The 22711-nt window shown below is 44.2% G+C and overlaps 1 protein-coding gene across 1 annotated transcript; it reads left to right on the forward strand.

Moving 5' to 3' along the window:
• Positions 1–401: 401 nt before the first annotated feature.
• LOC124711130 lies at positions 402–22026 on the forward strand. Its single transcript, XM_047241025.1, has 2 exons — positions 402–917; positions 21870–22026. The coding sequence occupies exons 1-2, from the start codon at positions 501–503 to the stop codon at positions 22002–22004; spliced, it is 552 nt and encodes a 183-aa protein (XP_047096981.1). The 5' UTR covers positions 402–500; the 3' UTR covers positions 22005–22026.
• Positions 22027–22711: the final 685 nt, after the last annotated feature.

Consider the following 22711-nt stretch of genomic DNA (forward strand, 5'->3'; position numbering starts at 1 on the left):
TCTGAATTCTAATGCCTTGTCATGTTCCAAACCTCACGTCAGTATAGTTCTTCCCTCCTCACGCCAGCCTGCGTGAGCTAAAACGCGTGCATTTCGGCCTCTAGTAACACGGTGTTGGCTCTTCAGCCAACGCAACATTTTACTTCCCCCATCCCTCACGCGACGAGATCACATCCTGGGTACGCTCTCGGTTGCGATAAGTCACACCCGGTGAGGCTACGGAATCTGCGGCATCGTCGCCATGACTACCGCACTCGGGGAGAGCGTGCCCCCGGTCAAGTGGCGCGCTCTGCTGCCCGCGCGCGCCCTGGCGCCGGCGACCCGGAACTAGCGGCCCGGCTCGCAGCAGCGGCGGGCGGCGTGGCCTCAGTTCTCCTCCGGACCCCGCGCCGTGAGCGTCCGCAGCCGAGAGCAGGCGAGTTCGCGAACCGACGCCGACGCCGCACTCGCGCGTGTTCCGTGAGCCAGCCAGCCGCCACCAGACGGAAAGCCAGCGAGCCATGTCGTGCTGCGACTGGGCGTGGCGCGTGCTGGGACGCGCCGGGCTGTCGCGCTGCGCCGACCCGGACGCCGTGGTGCCGTTGGAGGCGGCGCTGCGGCCGCGCCCCCAGGTGCTGGCGCTCTTCTTCCTGCCCGCCGGGGGCGGCGCCGCCCCCGAGGACCACGGCGTCTTCACGGCGCGCCTGCTCGACCTCTACCGCCGCCTCAACGACGAGCCGGCCGGCGCGGAGGAGGAAGCCGGCGCCGCCGCCGCCGACTCGGCGGCGCCCGACACGAAGCGGCTGGAGGTGGTGCAGGTGCCGCTCACCAACGTGGACACGGCCGCCGTCGCGCTCGAAGACGCCGAGCTGGCCTTCCGCAAGGCCGCCGCCGACCTGCCCTGGCTGGCCGTGCCCTTCCACGACATGCACAGGAAGGTCAGTGCTCGGCGCTCGGCGCTCGGGGCTCGAAACACGCAGTGGGCACCCCTTCCCCCTGCCTCAAATCTCGGTTGTGGTGACAGACTGGTCTAGGTTAGCTCGGAATGGGTCAAGACAATTTCGGGCTAGAGTGTTCATCCCAAATGCCTTGTCTGTGTCGACAGTAGCGTAGCCCGAAGTCGAGGTTAGGTTGATAGATGACAATTCGTTGAGAAATGGCGAAGCTAATGAACTAACTGAAGCGCTCAATACCGCTTCGCAACCAGCCGAACCTAGACCGTATGCTCCGCTTCTAACAATACCACCACTTGCAAAGTAGGTTAGAAATCAGATGAATAGTGTTGCTCACGCAGCATATGTTCGCTTTATACGGCAACAACAAAGTTATTGACTGTGGATGGTGTTGTATTGGCAGAAGAGCCAACACCGTGTTACTAGAGGAGGCCGAAATGCACGCGTTTTAGTTCACGCACGCTGGCGTGAGGAGGGAAGAACTACACGGACGTGAGGTATGGAACATGATAAGGAATTGGAATTCAGACAGCGGACGTAATTAGTTTGATACTTAACTTTAATCCATTAATGATGAACGTCGCTCTTGACGGTACATGAGTCACAATATTATCTGTTCAGGTTATAGTAACTGAATATGGCGCCTTGCTAGATCGTAGCAAATGACGTAGCTGAAGGCTATGCTAAACTGTCGTCTCTGCAAATGAGAGCGTATGTAGACAGTGAACCATCGCTAGCAAAGTAAGCTGTACAACTGGGGCGAGTGCTAGGAAGTCTCTCTAGACTAGACCCGCCGTGTGACGGCGCTCGGTCTGCAATCACTGATAGTGGCGACACGCGGGTCCGACGTATACTAACGGACCACGGCCGATTTAAAGGCTGCCACCTAGCAAGTGTGGTGTCTGGCGGTGACACCACAGATGGAAATAATGAAGTCACTGTAAAAAAGTCATTAATTTTGGCACTTTTCTTGAATGGATTCCCACGTAGATTTCGTCGAAGCTGTTATGGCTCATCTTGTTGATTCTAGGGTGATTCCACTTTGACTGCTAGAAGCTCCAGATCTGTATTTTAGCAATATTTGAAGACCTAACAAATGCGTTTTTTAGAAAATTCTTAATGATCAAACAATCCCAGATCATAACAATGGTATTGTAGAGATAATTTTTGAATTGGTGTTCACGATCCACATTTTTATTCTTGTTAATTCACATCTTCTTAATTGTCACATCATCAAGAAAACAGTTTTGTATCAATCTTCATATATTTAATTTCCACTTTAACCAAACACAAGACTTGACTGTTCTGTTACAAAGCGAAATAACAACCTAACTTCTGCAAAGTGAAAGTAAGACTGCTCTGTGCGCATTCGCCCCAAAACGGTTACAAGTAAGTCAAAGATTATGACAGTCTGACAGAAATGGATACACACAAGAACCATATCACTGTAATATATCGATACATCGGAGTACCTATACATTAATAAAACCAAATGGGAATATTGTCACAAAAACATGTCTGTTACTTCGCAGAAAAGTAGTGCGATATTACTAGTTTCGAGAACTGGGGTTGGAGTGCCGTAACGGTCACGTACATAAAGAACCATTACACGCTACAGATGAACGTGACACCACCTCTAATTTCCCCCGTGTGGCAGTTTTACGGCGATCATGAGGATTAGGGAAACTGGAAAAATGTTGAAGACAGACGTAAACTATAGTGAGAAAATCTACTAATAAAGTTGCAAGAACAGGCTTCAAATGATGATTCCACGAATATACGTATCTCCCACATAGCAATTGTGAGGACGAGATTAGAATAATTACAGTATGCACAGAGGCATTCAGAATTCTTCCCCCGCTCTAAACCTCACTGAATATACCAAAAATTCCCTCTTCCATGCACTTCACGCTGATTCGTAGCGTATAGACGTATATGTAGATGTATATCTAAGATTTCGATCCACTTTCGTCGATTTTGCCAACTCTCAACCGAACTGTCACCTTTCAACCCAACCTAAACCTTGGGTTAGGCAACAGATGACCGTGATCTACAAACCGCAAACTGATACAGACGCAAGAGAAATTTTGTTCGAGTTGTGTGTTTCCTCCTGTCTGCACACACATGTATTCACGCGCCAGATCATTAGTCTGTTACGGGACGCAGCCAGTATCCGGTATCGGTAAGTTCAATTTATTCAAGCCAGAGCATGTGAATGCCAAATAAAGGTCGTGGTAACAGAGTGGCCCGTAACGTAGCCTAATGTTTATATTCGCGCCGTATTTCATCGCCGTTTGGCATATTTAACGCACTTTTGGTCATACAAACAAAAAGTACAGGGTAAATGCAGAAAACGTATATCACTTAATGGAAAAGTCTCAGACAAGTTTTCGATGCATATGATGTACATACATCATATACAAAATACGAAAAAATGCATCGGAGTTCCACTATGCATCTTCTACCGATTTGGTTGCGATTTTGTGAATCTAACGAACGTAAATGTCAAAGTTTGTGGTAACAGATCGATATGTTCCGTAGACTGACGTCTGCTTTCGCGCTATATTTAATGCGCTTTCATTGTCTATAAAAACTAAAACTGCATGGTTATTTCACAAAACCAAGAAATTTTGCTGCTGATTATGTATGTTTATTGTAGATACACTATTGAAAGAAAAAAAAGAAAAAACAACGCTTCAGGAGCAATTACATATTTTTGTCGCAGGCCATGATCCTATCTTTGGTTCTGATGGTGGGGATAAGGGTGACGAGGAGGGGGGTGGAGGGGGCCAGTTGGTGGGTGGGAGGTTCATAGTTTGTTACTGCCTCCTCCAACGTATCACCTACCATCACACGGAATTTTTAATAGGACACAGATGCCTAACATTTTAATATTAACAACAACAATAAAATATGTAAAATGTTTTAATAATTTAATCGTGAAATTTTTTTAATATCGAGTATAGATTTGAGGTCAGGAAGTCTTTTCTGAAAGTATTTGTATGGAGTATAGGCATGTATGGAAGTGAAACATGGACGATAAAAAGTTTAGCAAGAAGAGAATAGAAGGTCATGAAATGTAGCGCTACAGAAGAAAGCTGAAGATTAGATGGGTAAATCACGTTAGTAACGAGGAGGTACTGAACAGAATTGGGGAGAAGAGGAATTTGTGGCATAACTTGCCTAGAAGAAGAAATCGTTTGGTAGGACATGTTCTGAGGCATCAAGGCATGACCAATTTAGTACTGGAGGGAGGCGTGGGGCCTAGAAATCGTAGAGGAAAACCAATAGATGAATACACTAGGCAGATTCAGAAAGATGTAGGCTGCAGCTGTTACGCGGAGATGAAGAAGTTGCACAGGATAGAGTAGCTTGGATAGCAGTATCAAACCAGTTTCAGGACTGAAGACCACAACAACAACAAAATCTCCGATAACAATAAAATAAATACCCTACGCACAATATAACTTAGCACTTTTTCAAGAACGCCGCCACTCACACAAGGAACTTAGAAGTGTCCTATGTTAAACACATATCGTAAATTTTAAAATTCCCTCCTATTTTCCGGACGGTTAGTTTTCCCGTTACATTATCATCAGAAAAATTAGATGAGAAATTTGGAAAATGATATCCGTTTGGGAACCGTTGTTATCCACAGATCTTCTGCGTTGTGGTTGCTACTACGGTACGGGTGTCTGCATCGCCGAGGCACGCAATCCACCCCAGTTCAGCAAGGTCCATGATTAGTGGGAGGGAGAAATAATTCCATACTCGGATCACGTGTACTACCAAAAGACTGTTGTTGTGTGGAATATAGTCCAACTGATATATCGTGTGACTGCACGAAACACTACAATGCTACAAGAGGCGATCAAAAAGTTTCCGTTTGCGGGCGTTGCTGCAGCGTATACGCAACGTAGCGCGACTCCAATGCGGGTATATAAACAGCGACATCTAGCCGAGGGATAAGTGTTGCATTCGTGTCATTCCGACGTGCGTGCCGTAAATGCGGAAACGTGTCCTATGGGGACGTCATTACCGAATGCGTCCGAACAGGACCAACGTGTTGTTTTCTCGGCCATCGAAGGACGAACACTGCTAGACATCCATGGGAGAATAAAGAATGTGTATGGAGCTACACGCCTCTCGAAAACGCGAAGTTACGCCGTTTCAAATTGGAGGCACTCGAACACCTACTCCAATGTCCATATCTTTTTGCGTGCAGTTATCACCCACTGGATGCCTTAAATAAGACCTGGAAGGGTTTTTTGGTAGAAGAAGACCAAACTGCGAGGTTATCGGTCTTATCGGATAAGGAAGGATGGGGAAGAAGTCGGCCGTGCCCTTTCAAAGGGACCATCCAGGCATTTGCCTGAGGCGATTAGGGAAATCACTGAAAACCTTAATCAGGACATCTAGCCGGACGCGCGTTTGAACCGTCGTCCTCCCGAATGCGAGTCCAGTGTGCTAGCCACTGCGCCACCTCTCTCGGTAGACCTTGAAGGGCCGACGTTTTATGTGCAGTAGGCAGTTACGGAATTCTTCACGTAGCAGGAGACGTTTCTTTACCGAACGGGTATCTTCAGCCTCGTATGTCGGTGGGATGTTTGCCTCAGAGATCACGGCGATTCTGAATCATTAGCGCACCGTTTCTGGACTTTTTGATCGTTCCTTATATATCAGAATCATTCGTATGCAAGGACGAGGGCTGTACACACTAATAACAAAATATCATCGTGGAAAATCATTTTGCAACATCCTAGGTTGTCTACTTATTTTCCGTCTCTGTCGTTTGACTAGGCAAATGATGAAAAACAGCTGGTTACAGTCGATGTTTTCGGTTGAATAACCTTGTGTTCCGTCTAGAATCGTTCGCGGGATGCTTGAAAATTACTGAAGAATTGGCCTCCACACGACCACAGTCCCTTACAAAGACGATGAAATTCACGGTGGTCCTTCCGTTTGCCACTGACGTCGTACAGCCGCTTCGTCCGCCTCCTAGAAGAGGCTGCAGACAGAAGCAACAGCTGGCCGCCGCCGGCTCGGCAATACGGTAGGCACGTCCGCCGCCTCCCCCGCTCGCCACGTCACGCCCGCCCCCACCGTGCGCTCTGTTTGTCCACTCCGCGGCGGGCGACGGCGCGCCTTCTCTGTTTTGAGCCCTGGCACGGTGGCGCAGACCTGCCACAACTCCTTCTGCAGTATCCAGAACACCCATCCTCTCCCGGCGTGACTTTAAATTAGAAAAACGAGGTAACGAAGAAATTCCCTCACTCGGACTTCACAGCACAGTTCCTTACACACTGGCGATTCAAAAATTGTCTCCCACAAAATTTCGTTCTGTGCAAATTTTCGGGTGATGGAAATCAAAGACATAAATTATCAACACTGTATTCACTGTAATTGCGACAGATTACTTCATTCAAGAAGTGAGAACAGCCACTCTCCGGCTAGTGCAGTGGTGGCACTTTTCATTGTAAGGCCAGAGGTGGGAATTTCGGTACATTCGTGTATTTGCTGGTACTTACTTGTTTTTAGCTTACGTGGTATTACCGAGCGAGGTGGCGCAGTGGTTAGACACTGGACTCGCATTCGGGAGGACGACGGTTCAATCCCGCGTCCGGCCATCCTGATTTACGTTTTCCGTGATTTCCCTAAATCGCTCCAGGCAAATGCCGGGATGGTTCCTTTGAAATGGCACGGCCGACTTCCTTCTCCGTCCTTCCTAATCCGATGAGACCGATGACCTCGCTGTCTGGTCTCCTTCTCCAAGCAACCCAACCCCTTACGTGTTATTATATATTTTCCGTATTCATTATACAACTATGACAATAAAAGTAGTAAAAATCACGTGACAATGACTCTACACCAACACGCAAATGAATATAGAATCGTTTTTAGGATTCCGGACATCAGTCGGCAAAAACGGAACCCTTACAGCATCACTTCGTAGCCCGTCTGTCTGTCGTATCTGTCTGACTGTTAAGAACCCTTTCTCTCAGGAGCGGGTAGAAGTATCAAGTTGAAATTTACGTCATACTCTGGTCCCCTGCTGATGTAAAAAAATTTAAGCGTCTAAGTCAAAGCAATCAAAAGACGTAGCCATTTATCTCATGTCGCAAACTCACTCGTGAAAGTCTATAGGGTACTGTCCATTGATATAGGACCACGAAATTTCGCAAGAGGTAAGGTTTCGAAGTACGAGGGGTGTTTGAAAAGTTTGTGCAAAAATAAAAAACTAGTTACGTGTTTGGGGTAAACCTTTTTTATTTTTCGACATAGTCTCCTTTTAGACTTATACATTTCGTCCAACGCTGTTCTAATTTGATGATCCCTTCCGAAAAATAGGAATTGTTCAAATCTGCAAAATAACTATTAGTTGCTGCAATCACTTCCTCGTTTGAATAAAATCTTTGTCCCGCCAGCCATTTCTTCAAATTGGGGAACAAACAGTAGTCCCAGGGAGCCAAGTCTGGAGAATAGGGGGGATGTGAAACGAGTTGGAATCCTATCTCCAATAATTTTGGGATCACAATTGCTGAGGTGTGTGCTGGTGCATTGACGTGATGGAAAATGACTTTTTTGCGGTCCAATCGCCGGCGTTTTTCTTGCAGCTCGGTTTTCAAACAGTCCAATAACGATGAATAATATGCACTTGTAATAGTTTTACCCCTTTCCAGTGAGTCGATGAGGATTATCCCCTGTGAATCCCAAAAGACAGTCGCCATAACCTTTCCAGCCGAAGGAATTGTCTTCGCCTGTTTTGGTGCAGATTCTCCCTTGGTAACCCATTGTTTAGATTGTTGTTTGGTCTGAGGAGTATAGTAATGCATCCATGTTTCATCCACATTGAAGAAACGACGCTTTAAGTCCTGCGGATTCTTCCTGAACGGCTGCAAACCATCCTTGCAACACTTCACACGATTCCGTTTTTGGACAAGCGTGAGCAATCGCGGAACCCATCTTGCGGATAGCTTTCTCATGTCCAAATGTTTATGCAATTATGTTCCCGTTCATTCGAGATGCTCACAACACTAGCAATCTCACGCACCTTAACTCTTCTGTCATCCATCGCCATATCATGGATTTTATCAATGATTTATGGAGTCATAACCACCACAGGGCGTCCAGAACGTTCAGCATCACTTGTGCCCATATGGCCACTCCGAAAATTTTGAAACCACTTATAAACTGTTCTGATTGAAGGTGCAGAGTTACCGCAATGTTTATCGAGCTTCTCTTTAGTCTCCTGAGGCAGTTTGCTTTTCATAAAGTAATATTTAATCACCACATGAAATTCTTTTTCGTCCATTTTTTTTACAATCACTCGACTTCCTTGATTCACAGGAATGCCAAACACAAAGAAATAGACTTAGTGTGTGTTCTTTCCAAAGATGTTACTAACTAAACATGACCTCGATACGCGTCGGAGGTGCTACCTCTCGGATTTTGCACGGGCTTTTCAAACGCCCCTCGTATTTTTTGACAGCTATCCGACTGTGTGTTTGTCAGAATGTAAAGATCCCTTATTTCTCAGGAACAGGTAGACGTGTTGGCAACGGCCTTGCCGCAGTGGTAACACCGGTTCCCGTCAGATCACCGGAATTAGGCGCTGTCGCGCTGGGCTAGCACTTGGATGGGTGACCACCCGGTCTGCCGAGCGCTGTTGGCAAGCGGAATGCACTCAGCCTTGTGAGGCAATTTGAGGAGCTACTTGACTGAGAAGTAGCGGCTCCGGTCTCGGCAACTGGCATACGGCCGGGAGAGCGGTGTGCTGACCACATGCCCCCCCCCCCCCCCATATCCTCATCCAGTGACGCCTATGGGCCGAGAATGACACGGCGGCCGGTCGGTACTGTTGGGCCTTCATGGCCTGTTCGGGAAGAGTTGAGTTGTTGGTAGACGTATTAAGTTGAAATTTATGTAAGATACTAAAGTCAACGGCCACTGAAGTCTACGGTCGCTTGGCGGTGTAAAAAAGCATCTACGTCAATAAAAAGAGATACGGCCATTTGTCACTTATTTTGATATCCAGCCATTATTTCCGACCTGCCATTATAACAGGCAAAAATTGTCGTAATTCTGGATTCCCGTAATGGGTGAGCTGTCTGTGTACACATAATTAAGTTTGTACAGAAACTCCAGTGCTCGGATCCTGCTCACACCTGTCCTGATTATCTCATTCCAGAGACACTTTGGTTTTTTGCCACGTGAATACATTACAGGCGCTTTGGAAATCTGCTGCTAGAGAAGAATGTTGAAGATTAAGTAGGTATAGTGGATATCTAGTCAGGATGTAGTGAGTGAAATAATGTGGAAAAGTCAATTAAGACTTCAATTAGTACCAACTTTCATTGTTTCCAATTTCATTTGCTATGCGTATAGTTGACGGAGAACCGCACCAGCGGGACAAACAACCTGCTTTGCATATAGTTCCAAAACACGCTTATTATTATTTGCTGTCAGCTTCGCAGGAAATGGCATAGCTGACAAGAAGGGGAGTGGTGTCACCTATGACTTGCATTAAATGAAACACTTTAGGTTAAGGCAATATCAGAGTTTTCAGTGTCCAGGTGTGAACTGTGAAGCACTCTCTGGAAAAATTCGCCATTGTTAATTAACAAAAATGCTGGACCAGTTGCTCTGTAGTACTTCATTCAGCCCACTACATGTTTCGGCTTTGTTGTTAACCTATTCTCAAGCGAATCTAAAACTGTCATAGATTTAATAGATGTATATTTGTATGTGAAAATGAAAAAAACATAGCTTAACTATGTTTATGTACAGATAAGCTGAAAAATTTAGTGTTGAAGTAATACGCAAAACATGCAAGCAGATTTAAGACCTTGCTTGTCTGATAATGTGATGATACTGTTGTCTCAAAACTGTGTAATTGATTACATTATATTTATTCTTTGGGTTTATAGAGATTTATGTTTGGACGCATTCGAATATGTAAATTATATAAGCAACAAGCTAAAAATAGCTTTTTAATAAAGGTGCAACATAGTTGCAGTGGATGGGGCATCCCAGTGAAGCGGAGATTTATACTCTCAGTGTGCAAAAGTTGAACTACAGGGAACCCCAGAGATTATTGGTATAGCTTGGATTTTCGTATAGACTGGATGTTAGCATAGCTTGGGTGCGTCGTGCACTGCTTACATATTTCTAAACATCTGGATATCATCGAGATACAGTTACGGATTTGGGGAGTAACTTTAGCTAACGGCTATACATAACGGGGCGGCAAATGTCCCACATACATTTGCTTTTAAGGTCGCATCCTTCATCTAGATTGGGCCTGTCAGGTGTACCTTAGCATCTGCTTGCTATCGAGACTTCGTTGTACAGCATATTATCCGTTACGTCGTAATTTCATCTCTTATCAAAAGATGCAAGTTGTGAAGTGCAGCGACGACCAAATGGAGCGTTTACCCACAATATGGGCAGGTATAGTTCAGGCTGGATGTGCTTCTCTGTTGTTTTTGGAGTTCCTCTTCGTAGAATGCTTCTGGGTCTGTCGTGCAGGTTACTGTGAAAATGAACCAGAGTGTTCATTTCAACGCTCTCGGTGACGTTGTATTGTCCTTTTTTCTACATTTTCTTGACGAGAGTGCTTCGGTCAGTCCCGTGTTCCAAGATAACAGCCGTGTTCAGAGGACTGCGCGCACACGTCCCTGGTTTGGCGAACGGTCAGGCACCCTATCACACCCAGCCTGGTCCTTATACCACCAAATCTTCATCCTACAGGAAACGTTTGTCCTGTGATCTGTTTTGCAGTAATTACGTGTTGTATCCGAGGATCACACGTTACAAAAGTGGAAACTAGTAATACAAATAAGCATATACGCCGGCCGAGTGACCGAGCGGTTCTAGGCGCTTCAGTCTGGAACCGCGTGACCGCTACAGTCGCAGGCTCGAATCCTGTCTCGGGCATGGATGTGTGTGATGTCCTTAGGTTAGTTAGGTTGGAGTAGTTCTACGTTCTAGGGGACTGATGACCTCCGATGTTAAGTCCCATAGTGCTCAGAGCCCTTCGAACCATTTTTAAGCATATAAAGACGTTGTCCGTCAGTGTATGGTCTACCTGAACAAACTCGTGGACTCTCCTCCTCGCCAGTGTCATTGCTAGAGGCGGTGTTATGCGTTATTAGCACAGTTTATGACAAACACTTGCGAAACTCCTGCCGTTATTTTGCAACCGCTAGTGCAGCGTTCCCAAGTGGCTGGCATGTCTAAACACGCTGCGAAATGTTTGTGTATTCTATCAGTGGAGTATACGAGGGTGAGTCAAATCAAAACCTTAAGTTTGTAATAACAAATCGAAATTTCGCGCCGTTATCCTGTAAGTTGGTGAAAGTGCTACAAACAGCGTGCAGAAAGGCCTGTAGGTGGCAGCATAGTGCAGATACACACATAACGTCGCAGTATCAGTACAAAAATGACCGCCCTACTTGCGACTTGCATCAGGGAAGAACAGCGTTCTGTTATTCGGTTTTTGCGTAGTGAAGATTCAGCACGGTGATGCATGTTTGTCACAGTAGCAAGTCTACGAATGGAGTAGGAAGTTCGCAAATGGTGTGACTTCGGTGAAAGATACTCCTCGTCCAGGTCAGGCACAACGAGTTGTGACTCCACAGAACATTGCAGCAGTTGAATCCGTAGTGAAGCAAAACCGCCAAATGACACTGATTGACATTGCAGCATGTTTACAGATTAGTCATGGGTCAGCGCACCACACTGTGCAAGATGTGCTACAGTTTCACAAAGTGTCTCCAAGATGGGTGCCACAGCAGCTGACTCCTGATATGAGAGAACGACGTGTTGACGCTTGTGAAGAACTTCTTCGGCACTCTGAGCGAGAAGATGATGGCTTCCTTGCAAGAATCGGTACTGGGGACGAAACCTGGGTTCACTTCCACCAACCGGAAACGAAGAGAGCGAGCAAGGAATGACGCCATTCCTCATCACTGAAACCAAAGAAGTTTCGAACAGATCCATCAGCAGGGAAGGTTATGCTGACTCTCTTTTGGGACGAAAAAGGCGTTATTTTGGAGCATTACATGCCTAGAGGGACCATTTCACCAGTGCATCATACACAGGTCTCCTAAAAAATCATCTGCGACCTGCAATCAAATCAAAGCGACGTGGATTGCTGTCAGCAGGTGTCCTTCTGCAACATGACAATACAAGACCCCACACTGCCCGTACAACAGTTGCGACAATCATAGACCTGCATTTTGAGTGTCTTCCTCATCCACCACACTCACCAGATCTTGCCCCAAGTGATTGCCATATATCTGGACCACTCAAAGACGCAATGGGAGGAAAGAAATTCCGTTCTGATGAAGAGGTACGCCACGCGGTGCATGAGTGGTTGCGCGGACTACCAAAAGAATTTTTTTCTAAAGGAATTTATGCACTTTGTAAGCGCTGGAGGAGTTTACCACGTCTGCACAATAAATAATATTTAAAAAAATATTTAAGGTTTTCATTTGACTAACCCTCGTAGAAGCATTTTCAAAGCGCAAGTGAGGTCGTATTTCGGAGTCAATTGTTCCGCTATAAATTATAGCAACAACACAAAATGTCTACAAGATTGTAAAAAAGTGCCTAATTTTGACTGTATTAACTCCTTCCGAATAGGACTCGGGAAGGCGCAACGGTACCGACCTACGGCCGTGTGACCTCAGCCGGTAGGCGTCACTGGCTGGGGATATGGAGGGTCACGTGGCCAGCACACCGCTCTCCCGGCCGTGGTCAGTTTGAGTGAGCGGAGCGGCTACTCGTCAGTCAAGTAGCTCCTCAATTGGCCTCACAAGGGCTGAGTGCGCCCCGCTTGCCAACAGCGCTCGACAGATGCAGACGGTGACCCATCCAAGTACTAGCCAAGCCCGGCAGCACTTGACTTCGGTGACCTGACGGGAACCGTTGTTACCACTACCGCAAGGCCGTCGTCTGACTGTATTAAAATGAGTGTCAAATCAGCAGAGAAACTTGTGAAACAAAGTACAATGGGCACAAAGCATGAGAATTCACAAGGTACGCTCCAACCAGGCGAATATACTCGTAACCAGTTCCTTTTGAACACTAACGTGTCAGGTAATAATTCATTAAACGATTTTGCATTATGCGTGTACTACTCCGATACTGTGAACCATGTATATTACGTTGCACTCAGGTTTCATGATTATAATTTGACATTAATAGGATATTATTTTAATTACATTTTCCTTTTCGTATTGGAAAAGTCACCGACACGTTTATTTGCGTCTGTGTTATCGTAAATGCTAACCTGGGAATGTGAACCGACTACCTAAATGTGCTACTGAGCTCAAAGTCATATCACTTACATGATTGAAAAGAATCTTGTGTGTGTAAAAACCGACGTCATTCATAAGCAAATAAATAAGCAAACCAATAATTTCAAGCTCAGGACAGTGAGAACAGTTTGAAGAAAAAAAGAAAAACGTAACTGTATATAAAAGAAAACCAAACTGTAATGTCGACCTGTATAAGAATGTATCATGAAACGCGAAAATTTCTGCAGTGACATATGACCCTGGTAAAATAAAGAAACTGACTAAACCTACATTGCGCAAAGGAAACGAAACAATCACATATTATGAATCTCACCTGCAAAATTAAGTACTAGCAGAAACAACAACACAACAAGACTCCGCAACAGCTAAAAAATACTGCTGAAAACTAACTACAGTTGGTCCAGGGAAACTGGGTTCATAATCTTGACACAAAATGCCAATGAAACACATGACTCAACCTTTAAGTACTGAAATTTTAGTTAAAAATGAACTTATCAAAGACAACAATTATACATTCTAATGCGAAAATGCATTTAATCTAATAACTTCCATGGTGCAGTAAATTAGCTCACAAGATCAATCAATAGAATAACTACCAAAAAATCGACTGTGACGAGAGTGACGTGGGCCAACAATACGTCTATAAAAATAAAAATAAACTTTTTACTTCATTAAATAATACCTTGCTCTTAATTTCAAAACCGTTTTTTTTTATGGCCGTCTGCTATCCAAACATCGTTCTGGGTCATCATTCCTCCTCGTATTAAATCTGCAACTCACATAGTTACAAAAGTGTGTCCATTCATTACACTGTACACTTAATGAACCCCCCCCCCCCCCCCTGCTCCACACTGCAACTATCCACCTGATTTTCAAATATTCTACTACTCCACACTGCTGGCATCACAGACATAGATATCGCAGGCACAGATACTGTTGTCTAACAACTCCTTCTGTGCCCACAATTCTTCAAATGTATCATTTTCTTTACAAATATTAACATATCCAATAACATCAAAAAATAGCCATCTCACAACGCTGAGTAAATGTGTAATATCGAAGTAACACCATTAAAAAGCAATTTCTCCACTTACATCATTCCGATTTTCCGTTACTACACGTTGGCCGCTTTTAGCGCTAGTATCGCTCCAACTGTCAGAGTGCTGAAGCGACGTTAGCGCTCCAAGCGGCAAGCGTGTAGTAACTTGACCCTAAAGGTTACACTTCTTTTCCCTATAGAGTTTTGGGGCTGTTTGTCGTTGTTTGTCGCATACTGCTTTATTAGTGCGTTGTCCCCTGGTAACAAATAACCTTTTGTTCGATGAGCCCAGTAAACAGTGATATAATATTCAGATTGTAAATTAGGAAATAACAGGTCTCGCATCAGAAGTAATGGGAAAATATTCGTGATAGCAACCACAGTACGGACGACTGGGACGAGTGTGCAATGGCCGTATTGTTATGGAAATGCAGGGAGGTGGGAGGAGAGGGTGCGGCCGTCCCTCCCGTGTAGTGTCGCGATTATCTGGTGAGGGAGGAGAGAGTGTGGGGCAGCCAAACCCTTTCACGGCTTGCGATTCTCTCTAATGGCCCGGCCCCATTACGCTGGGGAATCTCCGCCAACACCCTCGTGATTCCACATTACGTGACGTCACGGAGAAGTACACTGCATTCACCCAGGGGTTGCAACGTCGCGATTGCCCCTTCAGTGCACGTCTGACTCTGCTGACGAGTATTCTTTTCACCAACAGTAGCACTTGTCCCGTTATACACGCTGTAACGGATGTGAGTGCAGATATTTTTATCGATAAAATTCAAATGTGTGTGAAATCGTATGGGATGCTAAGGTCATCAGCCCCTAAGCTTACACACTACTTAACCTAAATTATCCTAAGGACAAACACACACACCCATGCCCGAGGGAAGACTCGAACCTCCGCCGGGATCAGCCGCACAGTCCACGACTGCAGCCCCTTTGACCGCTCGGCTAATCCCGCGCGGCTTTATCGGTAACTGAGGACGTTTTACTGTACAACATTACACCAGTATTACGTCATTTGTAAGCTAATAATTACAGGTATTAGGAGTAATATGTTTTCAGCTTCGTTGGTACCTGCCCCGGGCAGCTGGTCAGGTGTTAATTGCGGATGTATGCATGCAAAACTGTTAGTTTGTACTGGCAGGCCGGCGTAGCCCACTTAGTGGTGCAGTTACGACCGTGCGTAAAACATCTGGTGGTAAATTATCTGACCTATCTGTGTGAAGACTGTTCAGCACACAGAAAAAAACAACTAATATGCTAAGGCGTGTACATATTAAGGTACGACATATTAAATATGTGCACTTGTATTCGTTATACCCTGTATAGTGAGGATTAAACCAAATATATGAATCAGACAATTTTGAAAATGTGCCAATATTGCAACATCTGTCAACAAAGTAGAAACGTTGTCGTTCATACGGACTATATCACAATTGCTACGGTCACCCAATCACAGTTGCACCTTCTTTGTCTAATGGCTTCTAGGGACAACAAAAACTTAATTTCCAATATTTCACATAATTATTCACCGAATTTAACAATTTAAATGTTGTTGCAATCTGCTCACTCGGAAGTGTAATGTTAAGGTAAGGGTTTTCCTTTAAAATTTATGGTAAGGTCTTATGAGACCAAACTGCTGAGGTCATCGGTCCCTAAGCTCACGCACTACTTAATCTAACTTAAACTAACTTACGTTAAGGACAACGCACACACCCATGCCCGAGGGAGGACTCGAACCTCCGACCGAGGAAGCCACACGGATCGTGACAAGGCGCGGTCTGCAAGGGTGTAACACAATAAGAGATACACGTATGAGAACTAGGAACTGTGTATATGTCATAAGACAACGCAAATCACAACGCTCAAATTACCCGTTCTATGTTCATACATGATTTGAGAATAACACGTAATCTTTTCCAACAAAGTTTACTCATAATTTCAAACCTTATTGATACCTTTTTTCTCGCCCCCCCCCCTTCCACCAAAGAATGAAAAGAAAAATTTTTATGGCTTACTGTATGTTTGGTCTTCATGCAGTAAAATTTCAGCATCAGGCATGATGCTGTTCACAATATAATTTCCAAACAGTATGTCCATATACCACTGAATATACCCCAAAAATTACGTGTTTGTACGATACATAGTCCAGGAGATGTGAAGGTATTACGACTGAGATACGCGAAACATGTAATTCTCGTTCAAACGGAGGGCAAATTACCCAGACCATACTCCCCAGTGTTTGATAGTAAGAGCACTTAGCCACTTCGAATAGGCTTTACAAATAACTTTTTTAAAGTTTTCATTTGTCTACGGACGATTAATCCGAAACTAACCAAAAGCAATATTGTTAGGATTTTGTGTCTTCAACCATACAGGTTTTACCTGCGTAACGTCAAATATTTAAAACACTAAATTATTTGTAAATTAATCAGACGTTTGCTGCTGTTTTGTACATCGGAACTAGATTCTTTAAGGACTCGGGGATGGGAGGTATGCTGTTATTCGTCATTTCCTAAGCTCATTTAGGAGATCGCCTGGAGTCATGAAGATATGCAGTGACTCTGCGTTGTTGTGGCCTGATGCGGTGTATGCCGCAGGTATTTTATTATTATCATTTACTTGTTTATGGCTTTCGGCGGCAAAGAACATAGAACCAACAGTGATTACAACATGCCATGTTGACACAGCTGCAAATTTTGCACGGTTGAACGATAAAAAGAGTTCGATGCACAAATTCTTAATAAAAAAATGAAAATACTAAAAGACGAACATCAGGCAGTTACAGCAGCGCCAAGTTCACACCAGTGCAATTTTCACAACATAAGAATGAAAAGTGTCTGAAATGTACAAAGATAAGTTCATTATACACGGTAAAAAATTCAGCTTTTGGGTCTTGTCCTATCACTTCGCGTTTTCAGTTAAATTGTAGGATGTAAGTTCCGCCTTTTTGCCACTACATTGATTTTTTTTTATCCAAACGTGTTTCAACACCTTCTGCCATCATCAGTGGGCTATTGTTTAATGAAAACTGTAAAAAGTGAGCATATTTTACATTGTAACTGATTTAACAGAGCGAGGCCTAAAAAAAGATTTTGTTCGTTTTGCTTCTTACCATGATCATTAAACCAGTTACAATCTAAAATATGTGCAGTTTTCAATAAGCAAATGCCCACTGATGATGGCAAAGAGGTGCTGAAACATGTTTGGGTGATAAAAAAACAGTGTGTTTGCAAAAAAGGCGGAACCCACATCCCGTAAAAAATTCAAATTTACAGCCCGGAATTCGACCCGGACTCGTCCCGGAGGCTAATGACGTCGCAGTTTTCTACCGGGGTTAATTTCACCGGAGGACACAATCCACACAACTTATGAGTCAAAGCTGGATACGAGCGCCTTTTGAGTAGTTCGAGAACAAATAATACCAATACATGTCGATCCGGTGAAGTAAAGCCAACTACACTCGTAGGGATGCGGTAGGCCCTCCCAACCAGTTTTTTCTACGACACCGTCTGTACGGCCGAGCACTTGACACACGGCAGTATGATGTGGTTCAGGCCCACCACCGTCGTTGTGTCCTTGTTTCCAGAAGCGATGATTTTCAGCCGGTATAGTTGGGTGGTGTAACACCAATGTCCCAGCCTCATGCGGATGAGAGAGGTCACATGATGTCAGGAGACATCGAGGTGAACCATGGTCGAGACGAGACTTTCGGTTGTGTGGCTGTCAGATTGCCGGCGTTACAGCACTGGGATACGAGCCATTGACAATCTCAGTCATGATAAGCAGCATTCTTTACTGTCGAGCTGAACTCCATGTAAGGGATTGGTGTTGGGCTGAACTATCCTTCCGTAATGCTCCTCTTAGTGAGGCCCTTTTATCATAGAAGCGGACGCGCCACTATTATGGCCCGCGAGACATCCAAGACACATCTGTTAGTTTGTTTATCAAACGCCGGGGTGCAGAGCGGACGCTTCAGCAGCGACGACCGACATCACATCCAGCGCCTTCCTACGGCTTTTAGCCACTCAATACAGTACCCATAACCGATACTCCACACTTTCTATACTGTCTGTCTAGTACTTGGTATCGTAGAGGGCTATGCAGAACTGCTCATAACACTTCTATTAACTCAAGTAAGGTGTTCAGATCTCACGATCGTCTGTTACATCTGTTGTGACTCTTTCGTGATTTGGGTTTTATGGGCACTAGCGCGTGGTCCCAGGCAAATTTCGCTGCCTGACGTTTTGTCTTCCAGCACTGCAAATATCTTCAGAAATTATGACGACTCAGAAAGGAGTTACACTGTGAAAGAATATTTCTGATTGTTTATAGCCTCTGAGATTCTCCAGCGGCCGGCCGGAGTGGCCGTGCGGTTCTAGGCGCTACAGCCTGCAGCCGCGAGACTGCTACGGTCGCAGGTTCGAATCCTGCCTCGGGCATGGATGTGTGTGATGTTCTTAGGTTAGTTAGGTTTTAGTTCTAAGTTCTAGGGGACTGATGACCTCAGATGCTAAATCCCATAGTGCTCAGAGCCATTTGAGCCCAATTCTCCAGCATTGGAAGACGTCAGATAGAGAAATACGCCTCGTACGACGGCCTAATGTCCACAAAAGAAAAATGAGGAGGGACTTTTCGAAACTGCTTTTCAACATAGTCTCCACGAAAAGCGTGGCATCTGCGACGTCACTGAACCAAGATGTCTTCTGCAGTTTAAAAACGATGTTAAACGTCGTTGACTGCGATAGTCGATCGTGGTCTGCTGACAGCTTGTAAGCTGAAAAGCGGTTAGCTGGATAAGTAAATGGTGTACATCATTAAGTCTGTTTGATTCTTAAACAACCTCCATATTTTCTGAATTCATGTTATTGATTTTCTGTAATGCTATTCAGCCAATTACATACGTAGTACGCATGAAGGAGATATATCACAGATAATACAGAGCAGCTAAATATTCAACTATAGTACCGTGACAAATAGCACAAAAATGTGCGAAATGTTATAAGAATCACATTCCAACATTAAAATTAATGTTTTGTGTTTTATGTATATCTGTTATACAGGGTGTTCCACAATTCCTATCACAGGCTTCTAGAGGTTGTAGATGAGGCTTAGTAGCCAAAGTTTTGTCGAGGGACCAATATAGGGAAACTTACGGTTTGGATGCAAAATAAGTTTGAAGGCGGATTACTTCCGAATCCATCGCTTTATTTATTTATTTATTGAACCTGATTTGATTAGGACCACCAGGCCCCCTCTTGCACCGTACCGGGTTTTCACAAACGCAGTATCTTTTTTTAAGTTCATAGTTGTATAAGAAATAACAGTTTTAATATGACAAATATTATTAAAATAATTTGAGTGTCAGTAGGAACGATGCGAGTCAGCAATTTTAAGAACTAATAAAGTTAATAGTGGTAGGGCTTTATTACTTTTGCTGCTGCTGCTGGCAGTAATAGTCATAATAGCAATAAAAATATAAGCAGAAAAATATATAAAAACTTATAAACAACTATAATAACAATAATGATAGTGGCAGATATAAAAAGAATTTATAGGTGTACAAAATAAATGTTTTCTGACATAGCGGCTTTTGGGGGAAGGGCGGAGACAGTGACCTCCGACATGCGTGCTCTTCTGCAGCCCACAGCACAGGCAGTGTTTGGAGGACACCTCGTCGGGATCTCCTCTACTTGACGGAGGGTGTCCTCTTTAAGGTAGAGGGTGGGCGGTTACCGTGCAGCACCAGAGGGAGCCCTCCTTATAGTCGGGAACCCAACCAGTTTCTCGCAGGCGTTGTTGCAGTCAGACGAAAATGGTGTGTGACGTCATAATTACGACAGGGGTTGACTCTTCTCAGTTTACGTCCGAACCGTGAAGTGGGAGAACTGAACGTGATCCGATCTTCAAACTTATATCCAAATGTGTCACTTCCGAATATGCGTTCCTCCCCTCTACAGCCTCTAACAGCGCGTGTTAGTAATTGTGAAACAGCCCGTATATTAACCATTGTACCTATTAAGATGGTATACAATATGAACCCAAACTCCACATGTAGAATTCCGGAGATTGTTCACGGATATTATCTCCGGTGGCTCGGCACAGAGTGTAGCATTTCGTTTCATTTCTTGCCGCTACTTGTCTTTTCACTTGTACTCCACTGAAAGTGTCTGCGCAACAGCTCGAATGTCGACGGTGTGCGCTGTATGTTGTTCAGAAACAAACTCGTTGTTTGAAAATAATCTTGTGTGTAATTGATAATACTGATATTTCTCTGTAGTTGTTGACACCACTTCTTATGTAAAAGATGAATTAACGCGCACTTCCAATCCTCTGGAACTTCCTCCATTAGCCAAAAATTCGTTGTAACATCTGCAATAGATGTCTATCGGTCAGCTTTAACAATTCGGTGACAATTCCATCTTCGCCGGCTGCTTTTTTGTTTTTTATGTCTTGAACGATAATTTCCTTCTTTTCTGGTGACTTCTAATCTAGAGTTGAGGTGGAAAGTTTTACGTTTGGTTCGTCTAGTTTTAGTAGTATCTAGAAGTATTTAGCTAATAATTCACCGCTTTCTTTGTTCACAAATGCTGGCTTTCCATTTCATTTGATTTGAGGGCTGTAACTCGAGAGGTAGTATTTAAGGGGGTTTTCTGGTCTAAAATTTTCAAAAAATCGATTTTTAGGGCGTTTTCGGTACCTTATATCATGGAGAACATGTGGGCGAATCCGTTTTGCCAGTAAACTGTTGCATATAGGCGAAATACGCGATTCTCGGACCGGCAGTCCTTCGTAGTTGAGCGCCTACGGACGGCGCTCGGAGGCAATCAGACTTGTATGCGAAGACCTATCGAATGACAATTTACAGGGAAGATGTTTTGGCACGAACACTCAAAACTCCAACGAGTCGGTAAATTCGCTGATTTGGACACTTTCTCTAAAATACACATTTTCCGGTGAAGAACTAGCTGAAATTGAAAACAATTTGGCTACCGCTATCATCAACGACAGCTTCTTGGGACTCGCACAGACAGTGAATGTCATGGGTATTCAGCTTAGCAACGCGGCGTTCGAATTTTGGAGCAGGTGCAACTCGGACCGTCTTCTACGCTCAGAGAACCGCGCGTCTACGACCAGTGAAGAAGCCAGATCTGCGGCCCGAGAGGAGGCGGTGCACGCGAACGAGATTTACCGAGATCGAGCAAGGCGTACTGTAAGCTGCAGGCATCGCAGTCTAAGTCCCAAAAAATCGACGAAAACCCTTTCTTTCCAGAAATTTAAACGCAATCTTCTAAAAGTCACATTGTTTGCTGCGTGGTTGGATTGCCTAAAAACTGCTCCGCCAATTTTGGTGCCGCTTAATTATTTTTGCAGAGAATTGGACTGGTGTGGTCGGAACCAGTTTTCAAAACATCGATTTTGTATCTACGTTTGAATGCCCAAACAAAGTAGATTTTTCTTACTTTTTTAAAATAGCCGCCATTTTGTGAAAAATGATATTTTTTCACTTTTCAGAGGTTCTGGCCATACCTAAACTAATATATTTTAATAATTTTTTGGTCTGGTCTGTTTCAGACCACCTATTTACCTGAACCTGGTCCACCCACCACAGATGCGCGGCGTGTATTACAATCTTCGGCGCCATTTTGTTTAATAACTCCGCAATATTTCTGGACAAAAAAGTTTATAATGCAACTGAAAGATAGATGAATAAAAGGATATAAGCATTGTTTGGCTTATCATTTTATTTCACAAAAAATGTTGGAAATGAGGTGAAAATCGAACTGCTAGACCAGAAAACCCCCTTAAATGCTTTCTCAAAATAATGTTCAGTTTTTCGGAGTTTCTCTTTATCATTTATATGCTTACATTACTTTTGCTGTTTTTCGTTGAACTTCCTTAAATTTTAAAGTCGAATTTTCGCTCTGGTTCGAATACAACTCTTAACATGCTTGATTCCATTTTGCCACGACTTCCTCACGCTCTTGCTTCCACCATTTATGTTTCTTAGTTCAAATGGTTCAAATGGCTCTGAGCACTATGGGACTTAACTTCTAAGGTCATCAGTCCCCTAGAACTTAGAACTACTTAAACCTAACTAACCTAAGGACATCACACACATCCATGCCCGAGGCAGGATTCGAACCTGCGACCGTAGCACTCGCGCGGTTCCGCACGGTAGCGCCTAGAACCGCTCGGCCACCGCGGCCGACTGTTTCTTAGTTCTCACTGTGAAAAGTTCGCCAGCAATCTTCATCATCCTTTCCTTCGTTTTTTCTCATGTTTCGGCATCATGTCTCGGAATCTGAAATAATATAAAGTTCTTTGCTGGTTATTATCTCCTTTTTCCTAAAAGTCTAACCGAGTTTAATGGATGAACTTCCTTCTTAAATGGTAGATAGTGGACTGCTTCTTAG

This window comes from Schistocerca piceifrons, chromosome 8 (genome assembly GCF_021461385.2).
Source record: "Schistocerca piceifrons isolate TAMUIC-IGC-003096 chromosome 8, iqSchPice1.1, whole genome shotgun sequence".
Lineage (NCBI taxonomy): Eukaryota > Metazoa > Arthropoda > Insecta > Orthoptera > Acrididae > Schistocerca > Schistocerca piceifrons.